The sequence below is a fragment of the Bos indicus x Bos taurus genome, chromosome 5, assembly GCF_003369695.1.
Source record: "Bos indicus x Bos taurus breed Angus x Brahman F1 hybrid chromosome 5, Bos_hybrid_MaternalHap_v2.0, whole genome shotgun sequence".
Classification (NCBI taxonomy): domain Eukaryota; kingdom Metazoa; phylum Chordata; class Mammalia; order Artiodactyla; family Bovidae; genus Bos; species Bos indicus x Bos taurus.
Window position 1 is genome coordinate 17,016,634 of NC_040080.1, and position 20,021 is coordinate 17,036,654.

General features: G+C 40.8%; 1 protein-coding gene across 1 annotated transcript in view; it reads left to right on the forward strand.

Moving 5' to 3' along the window:
• Window positions 1-119: 119 nt before the first annotated feature.
• LOC113893397 (antigen WC1.1) overlaps window positions 120-20,021 on the forward strand; it is a 49,966-nt gene continuing 30,064 nt past the window's right edge. Inside the window, exons 1-4 of the mRNA XM_027543399.1 lie at window positions 120-127; window positions 8,185-8,534; window positions 9,678-9,986; window positions 15,178-15,181. Coding sequence (XP_027399200.1) covers window positions 120-127; window positions 8,185-8,534; window positions 9,678-9,986; window positions 15,178-15,181 — 671 coding nt within the window. The remainder of the gene's footprint in view (window positions 128-8,184; window positions 8,535-9,677; window positions 9,987-15,177; window positions 15,182-20,021) is intronic.

Below are 20,021 nucleotides of genomic sequence, written 5' to 3' on the forward strand. Positions count from 1 at the left end.
CATCTTTTGTATCTAATTTCTTTAGACTCAAAATTATGTTTGGGATTCACTCATGATGTTGTATATTGTAGCACTTTATTTTTTTTTAATTACTGTAGAGTATGACTTTGAATGATCACATGGCCATGTACTGATCAATTCTACTGACAGTTTAAATCTGAGTTGTTTCCAGTTCTTGACTATTACAAATATGATATTACAACATACCATGACAATGTCTTTGGATGCAAATATGTGTTACTTACTTTCCATGTTTAACCCTTGGTCTTTTATTTTCTTTTTCTTAATCGAATGGTGTCCTTTGATGAACTCATTTCTTAATCTTATGGAAACATAACTTGCCAACTTTTTCCTGTATATTTAATGCTTCTTATAGCCTTTAAAAAAGAATTTTTGCCTACTCCAAGATCATAAAAACATTCTCCAAGAGCGTCTTATGGAAATTTTATTCTTTTTCTCTTGCATATAATTGTGCATTCCTTCTGGGATTGATATCGGTGTAAGAAGAGGGTCAGGTTTCATATGGACATCCAATTACTCAATCTTTTTCTGAAAAGATTCTTTTCCCCACTTCAGTGCCGCCTTTGTCATAAGCAGAAGGGCAAGTATGTCTGTCCTTTTTAAGACTCTCTATTCTGTTCCATGTGATCATTTGTCTATCCTTGCACCATTACTGCATTTTCTTAATTATCATAACTTTGTCATTGTTGTTGTTCAATCGCTAAGTCATGTGTGACTCTTTGTGACCCATGAACTACAGCTCACCAGGCTTCCGTGTCCTTTACTATCTCCCAGAGTTTCAATGGAGAAGGCAATGGCAACCCACTCCAGTACTCTTGCCTGGAAAATCCTATGGACGGAGGAGCCTGGTAGGCTGCAGTCCATGGGATCGCGAAGAGTCGGATACGACTGAGTGACCTCACTTTCACTTTTCACTTTCATGCATTGGAGAAGGAAATGGCAACCCACTCCAGTGTTCTTGCCTGGAGAATCCCAGGGACGGGGGAGCCTGGTGGGCTGCCATCTATGGGGTTGCACAGAGTTGGACACGACTAAAGTGACTTAGCAGCAGCAGGAGCAGAGTTTCAAACTTTGTAGTTAGTCTTAATAACTTTAATTTACAAGAGTTACTTTATATTAACTCCTCTAACTTTGTTGCTTTTCTTAGCAACTGTGATGGTCATTCTTGGTTGCTTGTATTTTGTATCAATTTAGAAATCAGCTTGTCATTTTTGCCAAAAGAAAAGCTTAAGGGTACTTTCACTGGGATTACATTTAAAAATTTGAGAGGAGACAAAGAAATTTGAGGATGATTGACATTGACAATGTTGAGTTTTCCAAATCATTGACAGAATACATCCCTCCATTCAGTTAGATCTTGAATTTTTCTCAGAGATTTTGCCCATCTTCTACTAGGATTTCTCCTAGGTATTTTATTTTTGATGTCATGAGTATTTTTGTGGAAGTGTCCTGGCAATGAATTCTCTTTGAGTTGTTTTCATCTTTTAATTTTTAAAATTTTGATGTCATTTGGGACAGTAAAATGTTGGGAAAGTTATATAAAAATTCCTTTATGACCTTTACCTGGGTTTCTAAATGTTAGTATCAATATTTTGCTTTAATCTCTGTGTGTGTCTGAGTGTCTTTCCTTCTCGATTCCCCTTTTGCCCCATTTCTTCCTGAATATGTAAAATCCTTCTGAATTAAGTTGAAGCCATGATGTTCCTTTACCCTTAGGACACTTCTGGGAATTTCCTTACAGAACCAGAGTTCAGTCAAGTCTTTAAATGACTTCAGCCCCAGGTGACATCTAATTGCAGCACTGAAAGACCCCACTGGAAGACTGCCAAACTGAGTCTTTTTCTGATTAATGACCCAAAGTCATAAGCAAAATGAAGTATATATTCTTTTTCTTCAGCTAAAAGTTTTTCCTTTTCATGTTGATCAAATTGCTAACATCTGTTGAATCACAGAAAAAGCAAGAGAGTTCCAGAAAAACATCTACTTCTGCTTTATTGACCATGCCAAACCTTTGACTGTGTGGATCATGACAAATTGTGGAAAATTCTGAAAGAGATGGGAATACCAGACCCCCTGACCTGCCTTCTGTATGCAGATCAAGAAGCAATAGTTAGAACTGGACATGGAAAAAGCGACTGGTTCCAAACTGGGAAAGGTGTATGTCAAGGCTGTATGTTGTCACCCTGCTTATTTAACTTATATGCAGAGTGTATCATGTGAACTGCTGGGCTGATGAAGCACAAGCTGGAATCAAGATTGCCAGGAGAAATATCAATAACCTCAGATATGCTGATGACACCACCTTTATGGCAGAAAGCAAAGAGGAGCTGAAGAGCCTCTTGATGAAAGTGAAAGAGTAGAGTGAAAAAGCTGGCTTAAAACTCAACATTCAAAAAACTAAGATCAAGGCATCCAGTCCCATCACTTCATGGCAAATAGATGGGGAAACAATGGAAACAGTGACAGATTTTATTTTCTTGGGCTACAAAATCACTGTAGATGGTGACTGCAGCCATGAAATTAAAAGACATCTGCTTCTTGGAAGAAAAGCGATGACAAACCTGCTGCTGCTAAGTCACTTCAGTCGTGTCTGACTCTTTGCTACCCCAGAGACGGCAGCCCACCAGGCTCCCACTTCCCTGGGATTCTCCAGGCAAGAACACTGGAGTGGGTTGCCGTTTCTTTCTCCAATGCATGAAAGTGAAAAGTGAAAGTGAAGTCGCTCAGTCGTGTCCGACTCTTTAGCGACCCCATGGACTGCAGCCTACCAGGCTCCTCCACCCATGGGATTCTCCAGGCAAGAGTACTGGAGTGGGGTGCCATTGCCTTCTCCAACAAACCTAGATAGCATTTTAAAAAGCAGAGACATTACTTTGCTGACAATTGTCCATTTGGTCAAATCTGTGGCTTTTCCAGTAGGCATTTATGGATGTAAGAGTTGGACCATAAAGAAGGCTGAGCACCAAAGAATTGATGCTTTTGAACTGTGGTGTTAGAGAAGACTGCTCTGAGTCCCCTGGACTGCAAGGAGATCAAACCAGTAGGTCCTAATGGAAATCAGTCCTGAATATTTATTGGAAGGACTGATTCTGAAGCTGAAGCTGCAATACTTTGGCTACCTGATGAGAAGAATTGACTCATTGGAAAAGACCCTGATGCTGTAAGATTGAGGGTGGGAGAAGAAAGGGATGACAGAGGATGAGATGGTTGGATGGCATCACTGACTTGATGGACATGAGTTTGAGCAAGCTCCAGGAGTTGGTGATGGACAGGGAAGTCTGGGGAGGTGCAGCCAATGGGGTCACAAAGAGTTGGACATGACTGAGTGACTGAACTGAACTGGGCTAAATTTTGGGGGAAAATCTTCTATACAACAATGTCACCAGAACTCTTGTCATGTGACCTGAATTTCTACATTGAAGACTATCCTCTGATCTTGCACTGTGATGTTTCCACCTTATGCTGAGCTAGTGCATGACTACTATTATTCTTTAGTTTTTAATTTCAGCTAACACATTTTTCAGCTCTAGAAGTACTTCACTTTTGTTATTCCTCTGCAAAGATACACATTTGTTTATTATTAAACACTTTAATCATGGCTATTTAAATTCTCTGTCAGGTAAATCTAGCAGGTGAAAAATCTGGGAAATTCTTTCCAATGCCTCCTTTTTCCTTTCTGTTTTTCACGAGATCTATTTTATTTAAGTGTTTGTTTTAAAGTTAGACATTGAAGAAATTGTAGAAATCCTCCAGAAAGAATTTTGTTTTGCTTTTACTTCGGGATAGATTTGGCCTTCCTTGGTGACTCAGATGGTAAAAAATCTGCCTGCAGTGTGGGAGATCTGGGTTTGATCCCTGGATTGGGAAGATCCCCTGGAGGAGGGCATGGCAAGCCACTCCAGTATTCTTGCTTGAAAAATCCTATGGGCAGAGGAGCCTGGTGGGCTATAGTCCATGGGGGTCACAAACAGTCTGACATGACTGAGTGACTAAGCACAGCACAGGGATAGATTTAGGGATACAACAACTTACTTAACTCATTCTTATAGCAACACTTGGGTTAAAACAAAAATTGTGATACTGTCAGAAGGAAAAGTCTGCATGGATAAGGTGAACAATAAGAGTATGATAACTTTACTGCTGGGTCACCGCTTTCATAGCAAACATCCTCTTCCAACAACACAAGAGAAGATTCTACACATGGACATCACCAGATGGTCAACACCGAAATCATATTGATTATATTTGTTGCAGCCAAAGATGGAAAAGCTCTATACAGGCAGCAAAAACAAGACTGAGAGCTGACTGTAGCTCAGATCATGAACTCCTTATTGCCAAATTCAGACTTAAATTTAAGAAAGTGGGGAAAACCACTAGACCATTCATGTATGATCTAAATCAAGTCCCTTATGACTATACAGTGGAAGTGAGAAGTAGATTTAAGGGACTAGATCTGATAGACAGAGTGCCTGATGAACTATGGACAGAGGTTCGTGACATTGCACAGGAGACAGAAATCAAGACCATCCCCAAGAAGAAATGCAAAAAAGGAAAATGGCTGTCTGAGGAGGCCTTCCAAATAGGTGTGAAAAGAAGTGAAGCAAAAAGCAAAGGAGAAAAGGAAAGATACCCATTTGAATGCAGGGTTCCAAAGAATAGCAAGGAGATAAGAAAGCCTTTCTCAGTGATCAATGCAAAGAAATAGAGGAAAACAACAGAATTGGAAAGACTAGAGATCTCTTCAAGAAAATTAGAGATACCAAGGGAACATTTTATGCAAAGATGGGGTCAATAAAGGATAGAAATGGTATGGACCTAACAGAAGCAGAAGATATTAAGAAGAGGTGGCAAGAATACATAGAACTATACAAAAAAGATCTTCACAACCTGAATAATTGCCGAGGTCCAGCCCCGGCTGATCCAGGGTATTCGAAGGAGAGATGGCCTAGGCGACTATTCAAATGTTAATTAGAGATATAAGAGTAACAGAATGAGGATAGCTCAGTAGGAAAATTCAGTGGAGAAAAGAGGCTGAGTAGCTTGGTTTACGTGGAAAATCAGTATAACCTGTGACACCAGGTTAGCTCTGACCATGGAGGCCGCAGGCACCCTCTCGAATAGCGGAATGTGCCCCACATTAGACACCTTCTCGAGTGGGTCTTAGAAGCCCAGGCAGATAAATGGTCGCAGAGGATATCCACGTTCCAGACGGAGACTTCAGCCAGAAGTTATAGGGAAGAATGACATGGGGAGACCAAGCGTTGGTGAGCAAGGCCCGTAGCTTTATTTTTAACAGGGGCTTATATACCCTAAGTTACACATAGAGGATAATAGGGGATGCAAAGTCAGTAGTTTTTGATCCTTATCAAAAACCAAGGTTTCTTTCCTGCAAATTTATTATATACAAATGGTTTAGGTGATTTACATCATCTTCTGGCCAGAAGGCCTATTAACATTTTATGACTCTTGACAAGGACTTATCAACAAAGACTTATTTTCTCTAAGAGTAATTATTTTAAGGTTTGGCGCCATCTTCCGAAGATAAAATTGCATTCCTATAGGGCAGATGTGTAATGGGTTTACAACAAAGGAAAGAATTTATTACCTTAAGGGTCTAAAGTTACTAACACCAAGGCCATTACTTATTTTTTCTACGTACCAACTGTATTAATTAATACACATTCAAGGATACAATTCAGGGGATGTGGAAACTCTGCAACAAGCATTGGCTCATCAATGAAATCCTTTACTAGTTTATTCTGACAGTTTCTAACTCTCTGAGAGGTTCTAAACTATTTGAATATCTTAAGCTTCCTGTGCCTCTCGAGGTTGGGAGACTGTAAACAATCGTATACATAGCTGTAGGAGTCCGGGTAAACTTGTCAGGCGAGTTAGAGAGCCATCTGAGGGGTTTGGATTTAAACACTCCTAATTGCCCAGGAACTTTATTAATTGGAGCTGTAAGTTAACTCTTTGACAGAGAGAGCGAGATGGTGGTGGGGGACAGCCCCCAGTAAAGTCAGAGGTGAGAGCACAAAGCAATAAAGTAGGCAGACTCTGGTTTTTGGTGGGTAGATGCTCGAGAATATCCGGGGGGACTCCTGAGGCTCGATCCCGCCTTTGCGTATGCCGAGCCTCCTTCCTCATGACCTTTGTCATGAGTGGAATGCCTCACCAGCTCCCGGCAGATAATGATGATGGTGTGATCACTCACACTCACCTAGAGCCAGACATCCTGGAATGTGAAGTCAAGTGGGCATTAGGAAGCATCACTACTAACAAAGCTAGTGGAGGTGATGGAATTCCAGTTGAGCTCTTTCAAATCTGAAAGATGATGCTGTGAAAGTGCTGCATGCAATATGTCAGCAAATTTGGAAAACTCAGCAGTGGCCACAGGACTGGAAAAGGTCACTTTTCATTCCAATCCCAAAGAATGCTCAAACTACTGCACAATTGCACTCATCTCACATGCTAGGAAAGTAATGCTCAAAATTGTCCAAGCCAGGCTTCAGCAATATGTGATCCATGAACTTCCAGATGTTCAAGCTGGCTTTAGAAAAGGCAGAGGAACCAGAGATCAAATTGCCAACATCTGCTGGATCATCAAAAAAGCAAGAGAGTTCCAGAAAAAACATTTATTTTTGCTTTATTGACTATGCCAAAGCCTTTGACTGTGTGGATCACAATAAACTCTGGAAAATTCTGAAAGAGATGGGAATACCAGACCACCTGACCTGCCTCTTGAGAAACCTGTATGCATGTCATAAAGCAACAGTTAGAACTGGACATGGAACAACAGACTGGTTCCAAATAGGAAAAGGAGTACATCAAGGCTGTATATTGTCATCCTGCTTATTTAACTTATATGCAGAGTACATCATGAGAAATGCTGGGCTGCATGAAGCACAAGCTGGAATCAAGATTGCTGGGAGAAATATCAATAACCTCAGATATGCAGATGACACCACCCTTATGGCAGAAAGTGAAGAACTGAAAAGCCTCTTGATGAAGGTGAAAGAGGAGAGTGAAAAAGTTGGCTTAAAGCTCAACATTCAGAAAATGAAAATCATGGCATCTGGCGCCATCACTTTGTGGGAAATACATGGGGAAACAGTGGAAGAAGTGGCTGACTTTATTTTTTTGGGCTCCAAAATCACTGCAGAAGGTGACTGCAGCCAAGAACTTAAAAGACGCTTACTCCTTGGAAGGAAAGTTATAACCAACCTAGACAGCATATTAAAAAGCAGAGACAATACTTTGTCAACAAAGGTCCATCTAGTCAGAAGCTATGGTTTTTCCAGTAGTCATGTATGGATATGAGAGTTGGACTATAAAGAAAGCTGAGCACCAAAGAATTGATGCTTTGAACTGTGGTGTTGGCGAAGACTCTCGAGAGTCCCTTGGACTGCAAGGAGATCCAACCAGTCCATCTTAGAAGAGATCAGTCCTGGGTGTTCATTGGAAGGACTGATGAAGCTGAAACTCCCAGTACTTTGGCTACCTGATGTGAAGAACTCTATCATGTGAAAAGGCCCTGATGCTGGGAAAGAGTGATGGCAGGAGGAGAAGGGGAGGATAGAGGATGAGATGGTTGGGTGGTATCATCGACTGGATGGACATGGGTTTGGGTGGACTCCGGGAGTTGGTGATGGACAAGGAGGCCTTGCGTGCTGTGGTTCATGGGGTTGCAAAGAGTCAGACACGACTGAGTGAATGAACTGAAGTGAACTGAATACAGCTTTCATATAAGCTCCATTAGGAGGGATTGGGGGCAGGAGGAGAAGGGGATGACAGAGGATGAGATGGCTGGATGGCATCACCGACTCAACGGACGTGAGTCTGAGTGAACTCCAGGAGTTGGTGATGGACAGAGAGGCCTGGCCTGCTGCAATTCATGGGGTCTCAAAGAGTCGGACACGACTGAGTGACTGAACTAACTAACTAACTAACTGACCAGGTCATTATTTCCCTTAATTCAGTTTCCTGTTCTTCAACCCTTCCAGACTTCTGATCATTGTTGTTTCTTCAGGAAACCAGATCCAGGTGCTTCCCCAGTGCAACTACTCCCTGTCTCAACCTGCAGGCTCTGCGGCCTCCGAGGAGAGCGCCCCCTACTGCTCAGGTGAGGGTCCCACAAGACAGAAGACCCTTCTCATTCCCCAGGTCGATGCCCCATTGTCCCATTTCTCTCTCCTCAGACAGCAGGCAGCTCCGCCTGGTGGACGGGGGCGGTCCCTGCGCCGGGAGAGTGGAGATCCTTGACCAGGGCTCCTGGGGCACCATCTGTGATGACGGCTGGGACCTGGACGATGCCCGCGTGGTGTGCAGGCAGCTGGGCTGTGGAGAAGCCCTCAATGCCACGGGGTCTGCTCACTTCGGGGCAGGATCAGGGCCCATCTGGCTGGACAACTTGAACTGCACAGGAAAGGAGTCCCACGTGTGGAGGTGCCCTTCCCGGGGCTGGGGGCAGCACAACTGCAGACACAAGCAGGACGCGGGGGTCATCTGCTCAGGTCTGCGCTGCACACTGTCCGCAGGTGGGGGAGGGGTGGGGCCCTGGAGGACGGGGTCTGAGCCCTGAGGGAGAGATGCTCAAAGGACCAGCTAAGGAGGCTTCCTCCCATGGAGCCTGTCTTTCCAGCAGACGTGAAGACGAGGTGCTTTCACTTCCTCCCGCAGCAGCTGCGGATCTGGTCGTTTCTTCTCAGCAGTGTTTCCTGGCAGAGCTGATTTTTACAGTTTTTCTTGAAAGCAGGGCTCTCTCTCCAGTTACATAGAAAAAATTTAAACCCACGGTACTAGTTTCCGTTTGCTTCAGTAACAATTTTAAATTAGTGGGTTAAAACAACATATATTTATTTCCTTTGGGGGAGAATCTATTTCTTGTCTTTTCAATGTTCTAGATTAAAAAAAAAAAAAAAAAAGAAAGTCACATAATCGTGTCTGACTCTTTTCGATCCCATGGACTATATCCTGCCCTGCCCCTCTGTCCATGGAATTCTCAAGCTTCTAGAGACTGTCTACATCCCTTGGTTCACAGCCTCCTTCATCCATTATCAGACCAGAAATGCTGCAGGCCTCCAGATATGAGCCAGAGTCACATTTCTTTCTTTAGGCAGAGCTAAGAAATGTATTCCATGTTTAAGGATAGTGGGTCCAAGGATGTGCTCAGACTGGGCTCACATTGTTCATACAATATTCTAGCTTAATCTCACCATCCCAAGGTCCTTTTCTTAATCACATCTGTAAATCCCCTTTGTCAAGTATGGTAACATATTCACAGGTTGCAGAGCCTGGGATGTAGACATTTTTGGGTTAATTATTCTGCCTATCTCCCTAATATCCACATCACATCCCTTAACATACTCTTCAACGATTTTCTTAGGAAGCAGAATTCAGCTGCCCCTCCCTGACTAGTGCCCACACAATTTGGTCTTCCTCTCAGTTCATATCCACTACACCATTGTGGTAGAAATAGAAAGACAGACACAAATGGACAAAGTCAGTTAAAAGGGAGGCGATGTCAGTCTTGTCATCTAGTGGGTATCTCTTGAACAAGGTCAGAGATGAATGTTTACCATTTCTAGAAGAAAGGAAAACCTAGAACATGCAGCAAAATTTTCACTGTGTCCTGTCTCCTCCCCTTTCAACCTTAGAGTTCCTGGCCCTCAGGATGGTGAGCGAGGACCAGCAGTGTGCTGGGTGGCTGGAAGTTTTCTACAATGGGACCTGGGGCAGTGTCTGCCGCAGCCCCATGGAAGACATCACTGTGTCCATGATCTGCAGACAGCTTGGCTGTGGGGACAGTGGAACCCTCAACTCTTCTGTTGCTCTTAGAGAAGGTTTTAGGCCACAGTGGGTGGATGGAATCCAGTGTCGGAAAACTGACACCTCTCTCTGGCAGTGTCCTTCTGACCCTTGGAATTACACTTCATGCTCTCCAAAGGAGGAAGCCTATATCTGGTGTGCAGGTGATTTACTGTCTGTTTCTGTGTGTCTGTCCCAACCCTGTAGGATGCAGTGAGATTTGATATTTTAAAATCTAAGTGATGAGTTTAATTTGGGTCCACAAAATGACATTAAGTGAAAATGTTAGTGTCCAACTCAGTTGTGTCTGACTCTTTGTGTCTGCATGGACTATAGCCCGCCAGGCTCCTCTGTCCATGGAATTTCCAGGCAAGAATACTGGAATGGGTTTCCATTCCCTTCTCCAGGGGATCATCCCAACCTAGGTATCGCAATTGAGTCTCCCACACTGCAGTCAGATTCTTTACCGTCTGAGTCACCAGAGAAGCCTAAATGAGGTAAGGATGAAATTAATTTTATCCACATATTTCACTCTTGTTTGTTAAAATTTTTAATTGAGATGTAATTCTTGTAACATTATATTAGTTCTAAGTATAAAACATAGCGTTTATGTTTTTGTACATATTGGTAAATCATCACCACATGTACAGTAATATCCATCACCACATGTAGTTACAATTTTTTTTTCTTATGATCCCACAAGTAAGAATTTGCATGCTGCAACTAAGACCCAGGACAATCAAATAAATAATTAATTTTAAAAGAGAGCATTATTCTCTTCATAGTCTTGACATAAGAACATGCGTCATGTTTTTTTTTTTTTTTTTAATCCACATTAGGGCTCCCCTGGTAGCTAAGCTGGTAAAGAATCCACCTACAATGCAGGAGACCCCAGTTTGATTCCTGGGTCGGGAAGATCCACTGGAGAAGGGATAGGGCTACTCATTCCAGTATTCTTGGACTTCCCTGATGACTCAGTGGGTAAAGAATCTGCCTGCAATGTGGGAAACCTAGGTGCGATCCCTGGCTTGGGAACACCCCTGGAGAAGGGAAAGGCTACCCACTCCAGTATTTTGGCCTGGAGAATTCCATGGATTGTATACTCCATGGGGTCGTAAAGAATTGGACATGACTGAGCGACTTTCACAAACACTATATACAAAAATATTATCTTCTTTCCTATATTACAGTTTTTTCTTTTTTTAATATAAATATATTTATTTTAATTGGAGGTTAATTACTTTACAATATTGTATTGGTTTTGCCATACATCAACATGAATCCACCACAGGTATACACATGTTCCCCATCCTGAACCCCCCTCTCTCCTCCCTCCCCGTACCATCCCTCTGGGTCGTCTCAGTGCACCATCTCCAAGCAACCAGTATCATGCATTGAACCCGGACTGGCGACTCGTTTCATATATGATATTATATATGTTTCAATGCCATTCTCCCAAATCATCCCACCCTCGCCCTCTCCCACAGAGTCCAAAAGACTGTTCTATACATCTGTGTCTCTTTTGCTGTCTCGCATACAGGGTTATCATTACCATCTTTCTAAATTCCATATATATGCATTTAATATACTGTATTGGTGTTTTTCTTTCTGGCTTAGTTCACTCTGTATAATAGGCTCCAGTTTCATCCACCTCATTATTACAGTTAAGATATCTTTTATGACAATATTTTTTTCTCTAGAATGTTTTAAAATTTTTATTTATTTATAGGAACTCTCTATAAACAAACATCACTTCAGTTCAGTCGCTCAGTTGTGTCAGCTTCAACATCAGTCCTTCCAATGAACACTCAGGACTGATCTCCTTTAAGATGGACTGGTTGGATCTCCTTACAGTTCAAGGGACTCTCAAGAGTCTTCTCCAACACCACAGTTCAAAAGCATCAATTCTTAGCTGCTCAGCTTTCTTTATAGTCTTATAAACAAACATCACTTACTCTTTCTTAAATATTTTTGTAAATATTTCCCCCATTTTTTGCATATATGTTTAAGGTTATATATATGAATGGGGGGGTTATGTTATCAAATCTATAATGGTTTACTTTTGACTTCTGCCCTTAATGAAATGTTTCATATGCCATTCTTAATCTCAAAATAATATTGAATCAAGTTTTATTTTCTGCAAATAATTTTACAGTTCCACTAAAGAATATTCAAAACCTAATTTTGAATTCATTTATTTATCTGAATTTATTTTACTATGTGTGATTGTATAATATCATCACCAGATAAGAATTATATTTTAGATACGTGATAGCTTCATCACAAAATAAAAACACATTGCTTCATGATTTCATGGATATGATGTCAAAAATACAGGCAACAAAGCAAAAATAGACAAGTGGGAATATATCAAACTAAAAATCTTCAAGCCAAAGGAAACATCAACAGAGTGAAAAAGCAAGCTAGCACAAATTATATAAGGTGTTAATTTCCAAACAAATAAGGAACTCCTGGAACTCAAGAAAAAAATAATCTAAAACCTAATAACTCAATTAAAAAATAGGCCAAGGGCTTGAATAGACATTTCTCTAAAGAAGACATACAAATGGCCAGTGGGTATATGAAAAATGCTTGACATTGTCAATCATCAGGGAAGTGTAAATCAAAACCAGAAAGATATCATCTCACACATGTCAGAATGACTGTTTTTTCTTTTTAAAGACACCTAATGTTTGCAAGGCTGTGGAGAAATTGACACTTTCTGTGTACTTATCCACATGAAATGTATACATTTTATTAATAAAACTATGCAATCTGGGGGTTAAATCTCTGGACTTTCACTGTCATGGGTCCAGGTTCAATTCCTGACCTGGGAACTAAGATCCCACGAGCTACAGCACAGCCAAAAACAAACAAACAACAACACAAAAACTATGACCAAAAAATCTGTATGATTTGTAGTGATGTCCCTTTTCATTCTTGGTATTGTCAACTTCATTTACTCTCTGCTCTTCATTGGTATTGATCAGTGTTCATCAATTTTCAATGAGCCATGTTTAAAGGGTTTTTTCCTATGTTTTCCATCTTACGCTTACCTTCTTTTCCATTCATTATTATTCCTTTTTTAATTAACTCCAACATTCTATATTCTTTAGGCTTTCTCATCTCCTAGTTTCTTAATTGAAGCTTACATTTTTTTCACTTTCAGTCTTTCCTCTTCTCTAAATCTAGGGTATAAATGCCCCTTAGGCACTACTTGAGTTTCATTAGAAGAATTTATGATAATATAATTATTTTGTGTTTGTTATTATTATTGTATTTTTATTATCATTATTTCACAATATTTGGTAAATTTTAAATTTATTCCCAGACTCAGGTGTTTTTTGGAAGGGTGCTGCTGAATTTCCCAAAATAGGGATGGCTAACAATATTTTCTTTTTAATTCTTAATTTTATTCCACTGTGGTCAGAGTAAATACTCTGTATGAATTCAAAGAGTGAAATATTTTGTCCTATTATGTGGTCATTTTTGATAATTGTTCCTAGTGCATTTACAATAATGTGAACTCTTGCATTGTTGGGTGCATTGCTCTATGTGTTACTTAGTTAAATGTGCTGATTATTTTGTTGTACATCTACTGTATTCTTTGTTTTTTTGTATGTCTGGTCTGTATGCTATTGAAAAAGATACAGTAAAAATCCCCCATTTTGATTGTGATTTTGCCTATTTCTTCTCTTCATTCTGTCAAGTATATTTCAAAGCTATGTTCTGTTACCTTTCTTGAATTTTGATGTTTATATCTTTATTAAGGGTGCATCTCATTATAATCATGAAAATTCTCTCTTTCATTCAATTAGTGTTCAGTTCAGTTCAGTTCAGCAGCTAAGTTTTGTCCAACTCTTTGCGACCCGAGGGACTGTAGCACCCCAGGCTGCCCTGTCCACCACCAACTCCCAGAGTTTACCCAAACTCATGTCCATTGAGTCAGTGATGCCATCCAGCAATCTCACCCTCTGTCATCCCCTTCTCCTTCTGCCCCCAATCTTTCTCAGCATCAGGGTCTTTTGAAATGAGTCACCTCTTCACATCAGGTGGCCAAAATATTGGAGTTTCAGCTTCAACATCAGTCCTTCCAGTGAGCACTCAGGACTGATCTCCTTTAGGATGGACTGGTTGGATCTCCTTGCAGTCCAAGGGACTCTCAAGAGTCTTCTCCAACACCACAGTTCAAAAGCATCAATTCTCCATTGCTCAGCTTTCTTTACAGTCCAACTCTCACATCCACACATGACTACTAGAAAAACCATAGCTTCTGACTAGATGGACCTTTTGTTGGCAAAGTTATATCTCCGCTTTTTAGTATGCTGTCTAGGTTGGTTATAACTTTCCTTCCAAGGAGCAAGCGTCTTTTAATTTCATGGCTGCAATCACCATCTGCAGTGATTTTGGAGCCCCCAAAATAAAGTCAGCTACTGTTTCCACTGTTTCCATGTCTATTTGCCAGGAAGTGATGGGACTGGATGCCATGATCTTAGTTTCCTGAATGTTGAGCCTTAAGCCAACTTTTTCACTCTCCTCTTTCACTTTCATCAAGAGGCTCGTTAGTTCTTCTTCACTTTCTGCCATAAGGGTGGTGTCGTCTGCATATCTGAGGTTATTGATATGTCTCCCAGCAGTCTTGATTCCAGCTTGTGCTTCATCCAGCCCAGCATTTCTCATGTGGTATTCTGTATATAAGTTAAATAAGCAGGATGACAATATACAGCCTTGAGGTACTCCTTTTCCTATTTGGAACCAGACTGTTGTTCCATGTCCAGTTCTAACTGTTGCTTCCTGACCTGCATACAGGTTTCTTAAGAGGCAGGTAAGGTGGTCTAGTATTCCCATCTCTTTCAGAATTTTCCACAGTTTATTGTGATCCACAGTCAAAGGCTTTGGCATAGTCAATAAAGCAGAAATAGATGTTTTCCTGGAACTCTCTTGCTTTTTCAATGATCCAACAGATGTTGGCAATTTGATCTCTGGTTCCTCTGCCTTCTCTAAAACCAGCTTGAACATCTGGAAGTTCACGGTTCACGTATTGCTGAAGCCTGGCTTGGAGAATTTTGAGCATTACTTTACTAGCGTGTGAGATGAGTGCAATTGTATGGTAGTTTGAGCATTCTTTGGCATTGCCTTTCTTTGGGATTGGAATGAAAAGTGACCTTTTCCAGTCCTGTGGCCACTGCTGAGTTTTCCAAATTTGCTGGCATATTGAGTGCAGCACTTTCACAGCATCATCAGGATTTGAAATAGGTCAACTGGAATTCCATCACCTCCACTAGCTTTGTTAGTAGTGATGCTTTCTAAGGCCCACTTGACTTCACATTCCAGGATGTCTGGCTCTAGGTGAGTGATCACACCATTGTGATTATCTGGGTCGTGAAGATCTTTTTTGTACAGTTCTTCTGTGTATTCTTGCCACCTCTTCTTAATATCTTCTGCTTTTGTTAGGTCCATACCATTTCTGTCTTTTATTCATCTTTGCATGAAATGTTCCCTTGGTATCTCTAATTTTCTTGAAGAGATCTCTAGTCTTTTCCATTCTTTTGTTTTCCTCTATTTCTTTGCACTGATTGCCAAGGAAGGATTTCTTATTTCTCCTTGCTATTTTTTGGCACTCTGCATTCACATGGGTATATCTTTCCTTTTCTCCTTTGCTTTTTGCTTCCCTTCTTTTCACACCTATTTGGAAGGCCTCCTCAGGCAGCCATTTTGCTTTTTTGCATTTCTTTTTTTCTTGGGGATGGTCTTGATTTCTGTCTCCTGTACAGTGTCACGAACCTCTGTCCATAGTTTATCAGGCACTCTGTCTATCAGATCTAGTCCCTTAAATCTACTTCTCACTTCCACTGTATAGTCATAAGGGATTTGATTTAGGTCATACCTGAATGGTCTAGTGTTTTTCCCCACTTTCTTCAATTTGAGTCTGAATTTGGCAATAAGGAGTTCATGGTCTGAGCCACAGTCAGCTCCTGGTCTTGTTTTTGCTGCCTGTATAGAGCTTCTCCATCTTTGGCTGTGAAGAATATAATCTATCTGATTTCAGTGTCAGCCATCTGGTGATGTCCATGTGTAGAGTCTTCTCTTGTGTTGTTGGAAGAGGGTGTTTGCTATGATCAGTGTGTTTTCTTAGCAAAACTCTCTTAGCCTTTGCCCTGCTTCATTCTGTACTCCGAGGTCAAATTTGCCTGTCACTCCAGGTGTTTCTTGACTTCCTACTTTTGCATTCCAGTCCCCTATAATGAAAAGGATATCTTTTTTGGGTGTTAGTTCTAAAAAGTCATGTAGGTGTTCATAGAACCATTCAACTTCAGCTTCTTCAGCAATACTGGTTGGGGCATAGACTTGGATTACTGTGATATTGAATGGTTTGCCTTGGAAATAAACAGAGAGATCATTCTGTTGTTTTTGAGATTGCATCCAAGTACTGCATTTCAGACTCTTTTGTTGACTTTGATGGTTACTCCATTTCTTCTAAGTGATTCCTGCCCACAGTAGTAGATATAACGGTCATATGAGTTAAATTCACCTATTCCAGTCCATTTTAGTTCACCGATTCCTAGAATGTTGACGTTCACTGTTGCCATCTCCTGTTTGACCACTTCCAATTTCCCTTCATTCATGGACCTAACATTCCAGGTTCCTATGCAATATTGCTCTTTACACCATTGGACCTTGCTTCTATCACCAGTCACATCCACAACTGGGTATTGTTTTTGCCTTGGCTCCCTGCCTTCATTCTTTCTGGAGTTATTTCTCCACTGATCTCCAGTAACATATTGGGCACCTACTGACCTGGGGAGTTCATCTTTCAGTGTCCTATCTTTTTGCCTTTTCATACTGTTCATGGGGTTTTTCAAGGCAAGAATGCTGCAGTGGTTTGCCATTCCCTTCTCCAGTGGACCACATTTTGTCAGACCTCTCCACCATGACCTGTCCATCTTGGTTGGCCCTATACAGCCTGGCTTAGTTTCACTGAGTTAGACAAGGCTGTGGTCCATGTGATCAGGTTGGCTGGTTTTCTGTGATTGTGGTTTCAGTCTGTCTGCCCTCTGATGCCCTCTCTCAGCACTACTGTCAATTAGTGTATCTTTTCTTAAAGTCTACTTTCTGGGACGTCGATAAAGCTACTCCAGTTTTCTTATAGTTAGTACATTTTTTCCATCATTTTACTTTCAACCTTTCTTTGTTTTCATAATATAAGGTGATCGTTTTGCAAGTAACATTTGCACCAGTTTTGTTTTATCTTAATCCATTCACTGTAAATGCAGTTAGTGATATTGATGTGTTGGTATCTGCCATTTGCTTTTAATTGATCCACATGCTTTATGTTCCCTTTTCTCTCCCCTTTTCCCCCTTCCTTTAGTATTAAATAAATCTGTTATTATTTCAGATTTTCCTTTTAATTTTCAGCAGCTTTACTAGGGAGAGTATGAAGACTCTTCCATTTATATTTTTAAAAAATTCTCTATCATTATACCTTCAAATATGACTTCTGTAGTTCTGTCTCTCTGTCTCTGTATCTCTTCTCCTTCTCCTACTCTTTCTTTTACTTCTCATCTCTCATCTTTATGACTCCTCTAAATCACTGTATTCTAAGTTCTATCTAAAATTTGTTTGACTTACCCATTCACTTTTAACCCTAGATATTTTATTTTAGGTCAACAATGGTTCCATTGCTATTTTTATTTGTTTATGATTATTTGCTAATTTTTTCATCTTTGTACCTGTATATTCTCCCCTTCTCTCCTTTCCCCTAAATACACTGATCGTAGTTAAAATCCTTATGCATTTCTATCATGTGTGTCTCTGCATTCTCTTATCTCTTTTTTTCACTTTGGTCATTTGTCATGTTATCCTAACTTGTCAAATGTCATGTCATTTTTTGTTGAATGCTATAAATTATATATGAAAAAGTAAGATACTCTTGATACATTTTCTAATACCTGAAAGGATCTACCCTTTGTTTTGTTAGGCAGATGGGGGAAGGGGTGTATATCACTCAAATATCTAAATATAACCTAAAACTGAGCTGTAATAAGTGTGGGTTGCAGTTTTGGTAGCACCCGGTCCACCTGTGATTTTTCTGTCCCTGTGACAGGGGATTTCAGAGATTTCAGTTCAGAGCCTGGATTCTTTGGTAGCTCAGTACCCAAGAGAATGAGAAAGACTCTGCTTTCCAAGTCTTTTTATATAGTTCTTTAGCCTCCTGTCCTTCACAGTTTACATACTGGGCAGATATTTGAGGAGAAAACGTGCTGTGTGAGAGAGGCTCTCAAGACTCTAATTTTGTCACTCCAGCACCAGGTAACTCCCAAATTATGATTGCTTCCTGTCACAACAGTAGTCCTCTGCTTTCCCAAGCCCAGATTCAGAATCATTAAATTATGCAATGAATCAGCAAATTCCCAGAGAAAAAGAAGCTATAGATCCTTAGCTAACATTGAAATAACCTCCACTCTTTAGAATTTTAACATATTTAGTCCATGTTGGGTCAACAAATGTTGAATACATTTCAGTTCAGTTCAGTTCAGTCACTCAGTAGTGTCTGACTCTTTGTGACCCCATGAATTACAGCACGCCAGGCCTCCCTGTCCATTACCAACTCCCGGAGTTCACTCAAACGCACGTCCATCGAGTCGGTGATGCCATCCAGCCATCTCATCCTCTGTCATCCCCTTCTCCCTCTGCCCCCAGTCTCTCCCAGCATCAGAGTCTTTTCCAATGAGTCAACTCTTTGCATGAGGTGGCCAACGTACTGGAGTTTCAGCTTTAGCATCATTCCTTCCAAAGAAATCCCAGGGCTGATATCCTTTAGAATGGACTGGTTGGATCTCCTTGCAGTCCAAGGGACTCTCAAGAGTCTTCTCCAACACCACAGTTCAAAAGCATCAATTCTTCGGTGCTCGGCTTTCTTCATAGTCCTTCTCTCACATCCATACACAACTACTGGAAAAACCAAAGCCTTGACTAGACGGACCTTTGTTGGGAAAGTAACATTTACTCTTTCTTAAAAAACATTTTTCAGCTTTTTAAGTTGTATCCAGCAAGACCCAGCAAAACACATTGGCCTGCTGTGAATTCCTCCATTCTCCATGGAAGTGGAACAATTTAGGTTTAATTCTCTACTTCATCGTTTACTTAAAGTGCAACATTGATAGACATTCTTTAACCTTTCTTTACATCACTTTTATGTATAAAAGGAGAGGAGAATACAGTGAGCTTGTTAATATTATTTGTTCAAGGGCTTGCATGAATGTGACCTATTTCTGCTCAGTGATAGAACTAGAAGAACTTTGCCGGTGGCTCAGCTGTAAAGAGTCCACCTGCAATGCAGGAGACGCTGGTTAGATCGCTGGGTCAGGAAGATCCCCTGGAGAAGGGCATGGCAACCCACTCCAGTATTCTTGCCTGGAGAATCCCATGGGCAGAGGAGCCTGGTGGGCTACAGTTCATAGGGTCTTAAAGAGTTGAACATGACTGAAGTGACTAAGCAAACATACACACTATTTCCCCCTAAAGATCACATAACTCCAAAATTTGAATAACAGAGATTCTTGACACAAAGTCCAAGGAGGGATTATATTTTTTTGGGGAGAAGAAGCAACATTCTGTGATTCCCAATGGCATCTGGCCAGTGTCAATGTTCCCTGACATCATCCCTTGTGCAAAGTTGTTCAGTCAACTCAAAGAGATCACATTCTTTGAAAGTAAGTATCCAGATCTGAAGTCTGAAGCTTAGAACCACAAATGAAATATTCTGGGGTAAACCAAGATATCACAGAATCCATTTGTTTTTCAGTTCTGAATGACTGTACCAAGGAGAAGGATTCTAATGGTAGAGGATTCATGATTGCTATCTGAGGCATCTGATAAGGGCAGTTCCTGACTCCACTCCCTTTACTCAACCCCTTTAACTCTTAGGTCAACGGCATCAAAATGTGTGTGCTTTGAAAGGAATCCATCCAGCTGCCAGCTCATTCCTGTGACTCTGAACTCATTTAACTGCTCCAGATAGAGAGACTAACATTTCCTGTAAATCTTTCTCTGATGCTGTGCAGAACTCTACAGATCAGAATGTTAACTCTGATAGAACCTTGTACCACCTTCTGTCTCAGACTACTCACTAGAGTGTTTTCAACTTACTTACTTCCTGTTTTATTTTCTACCTATTCCTCAACCTTATTATT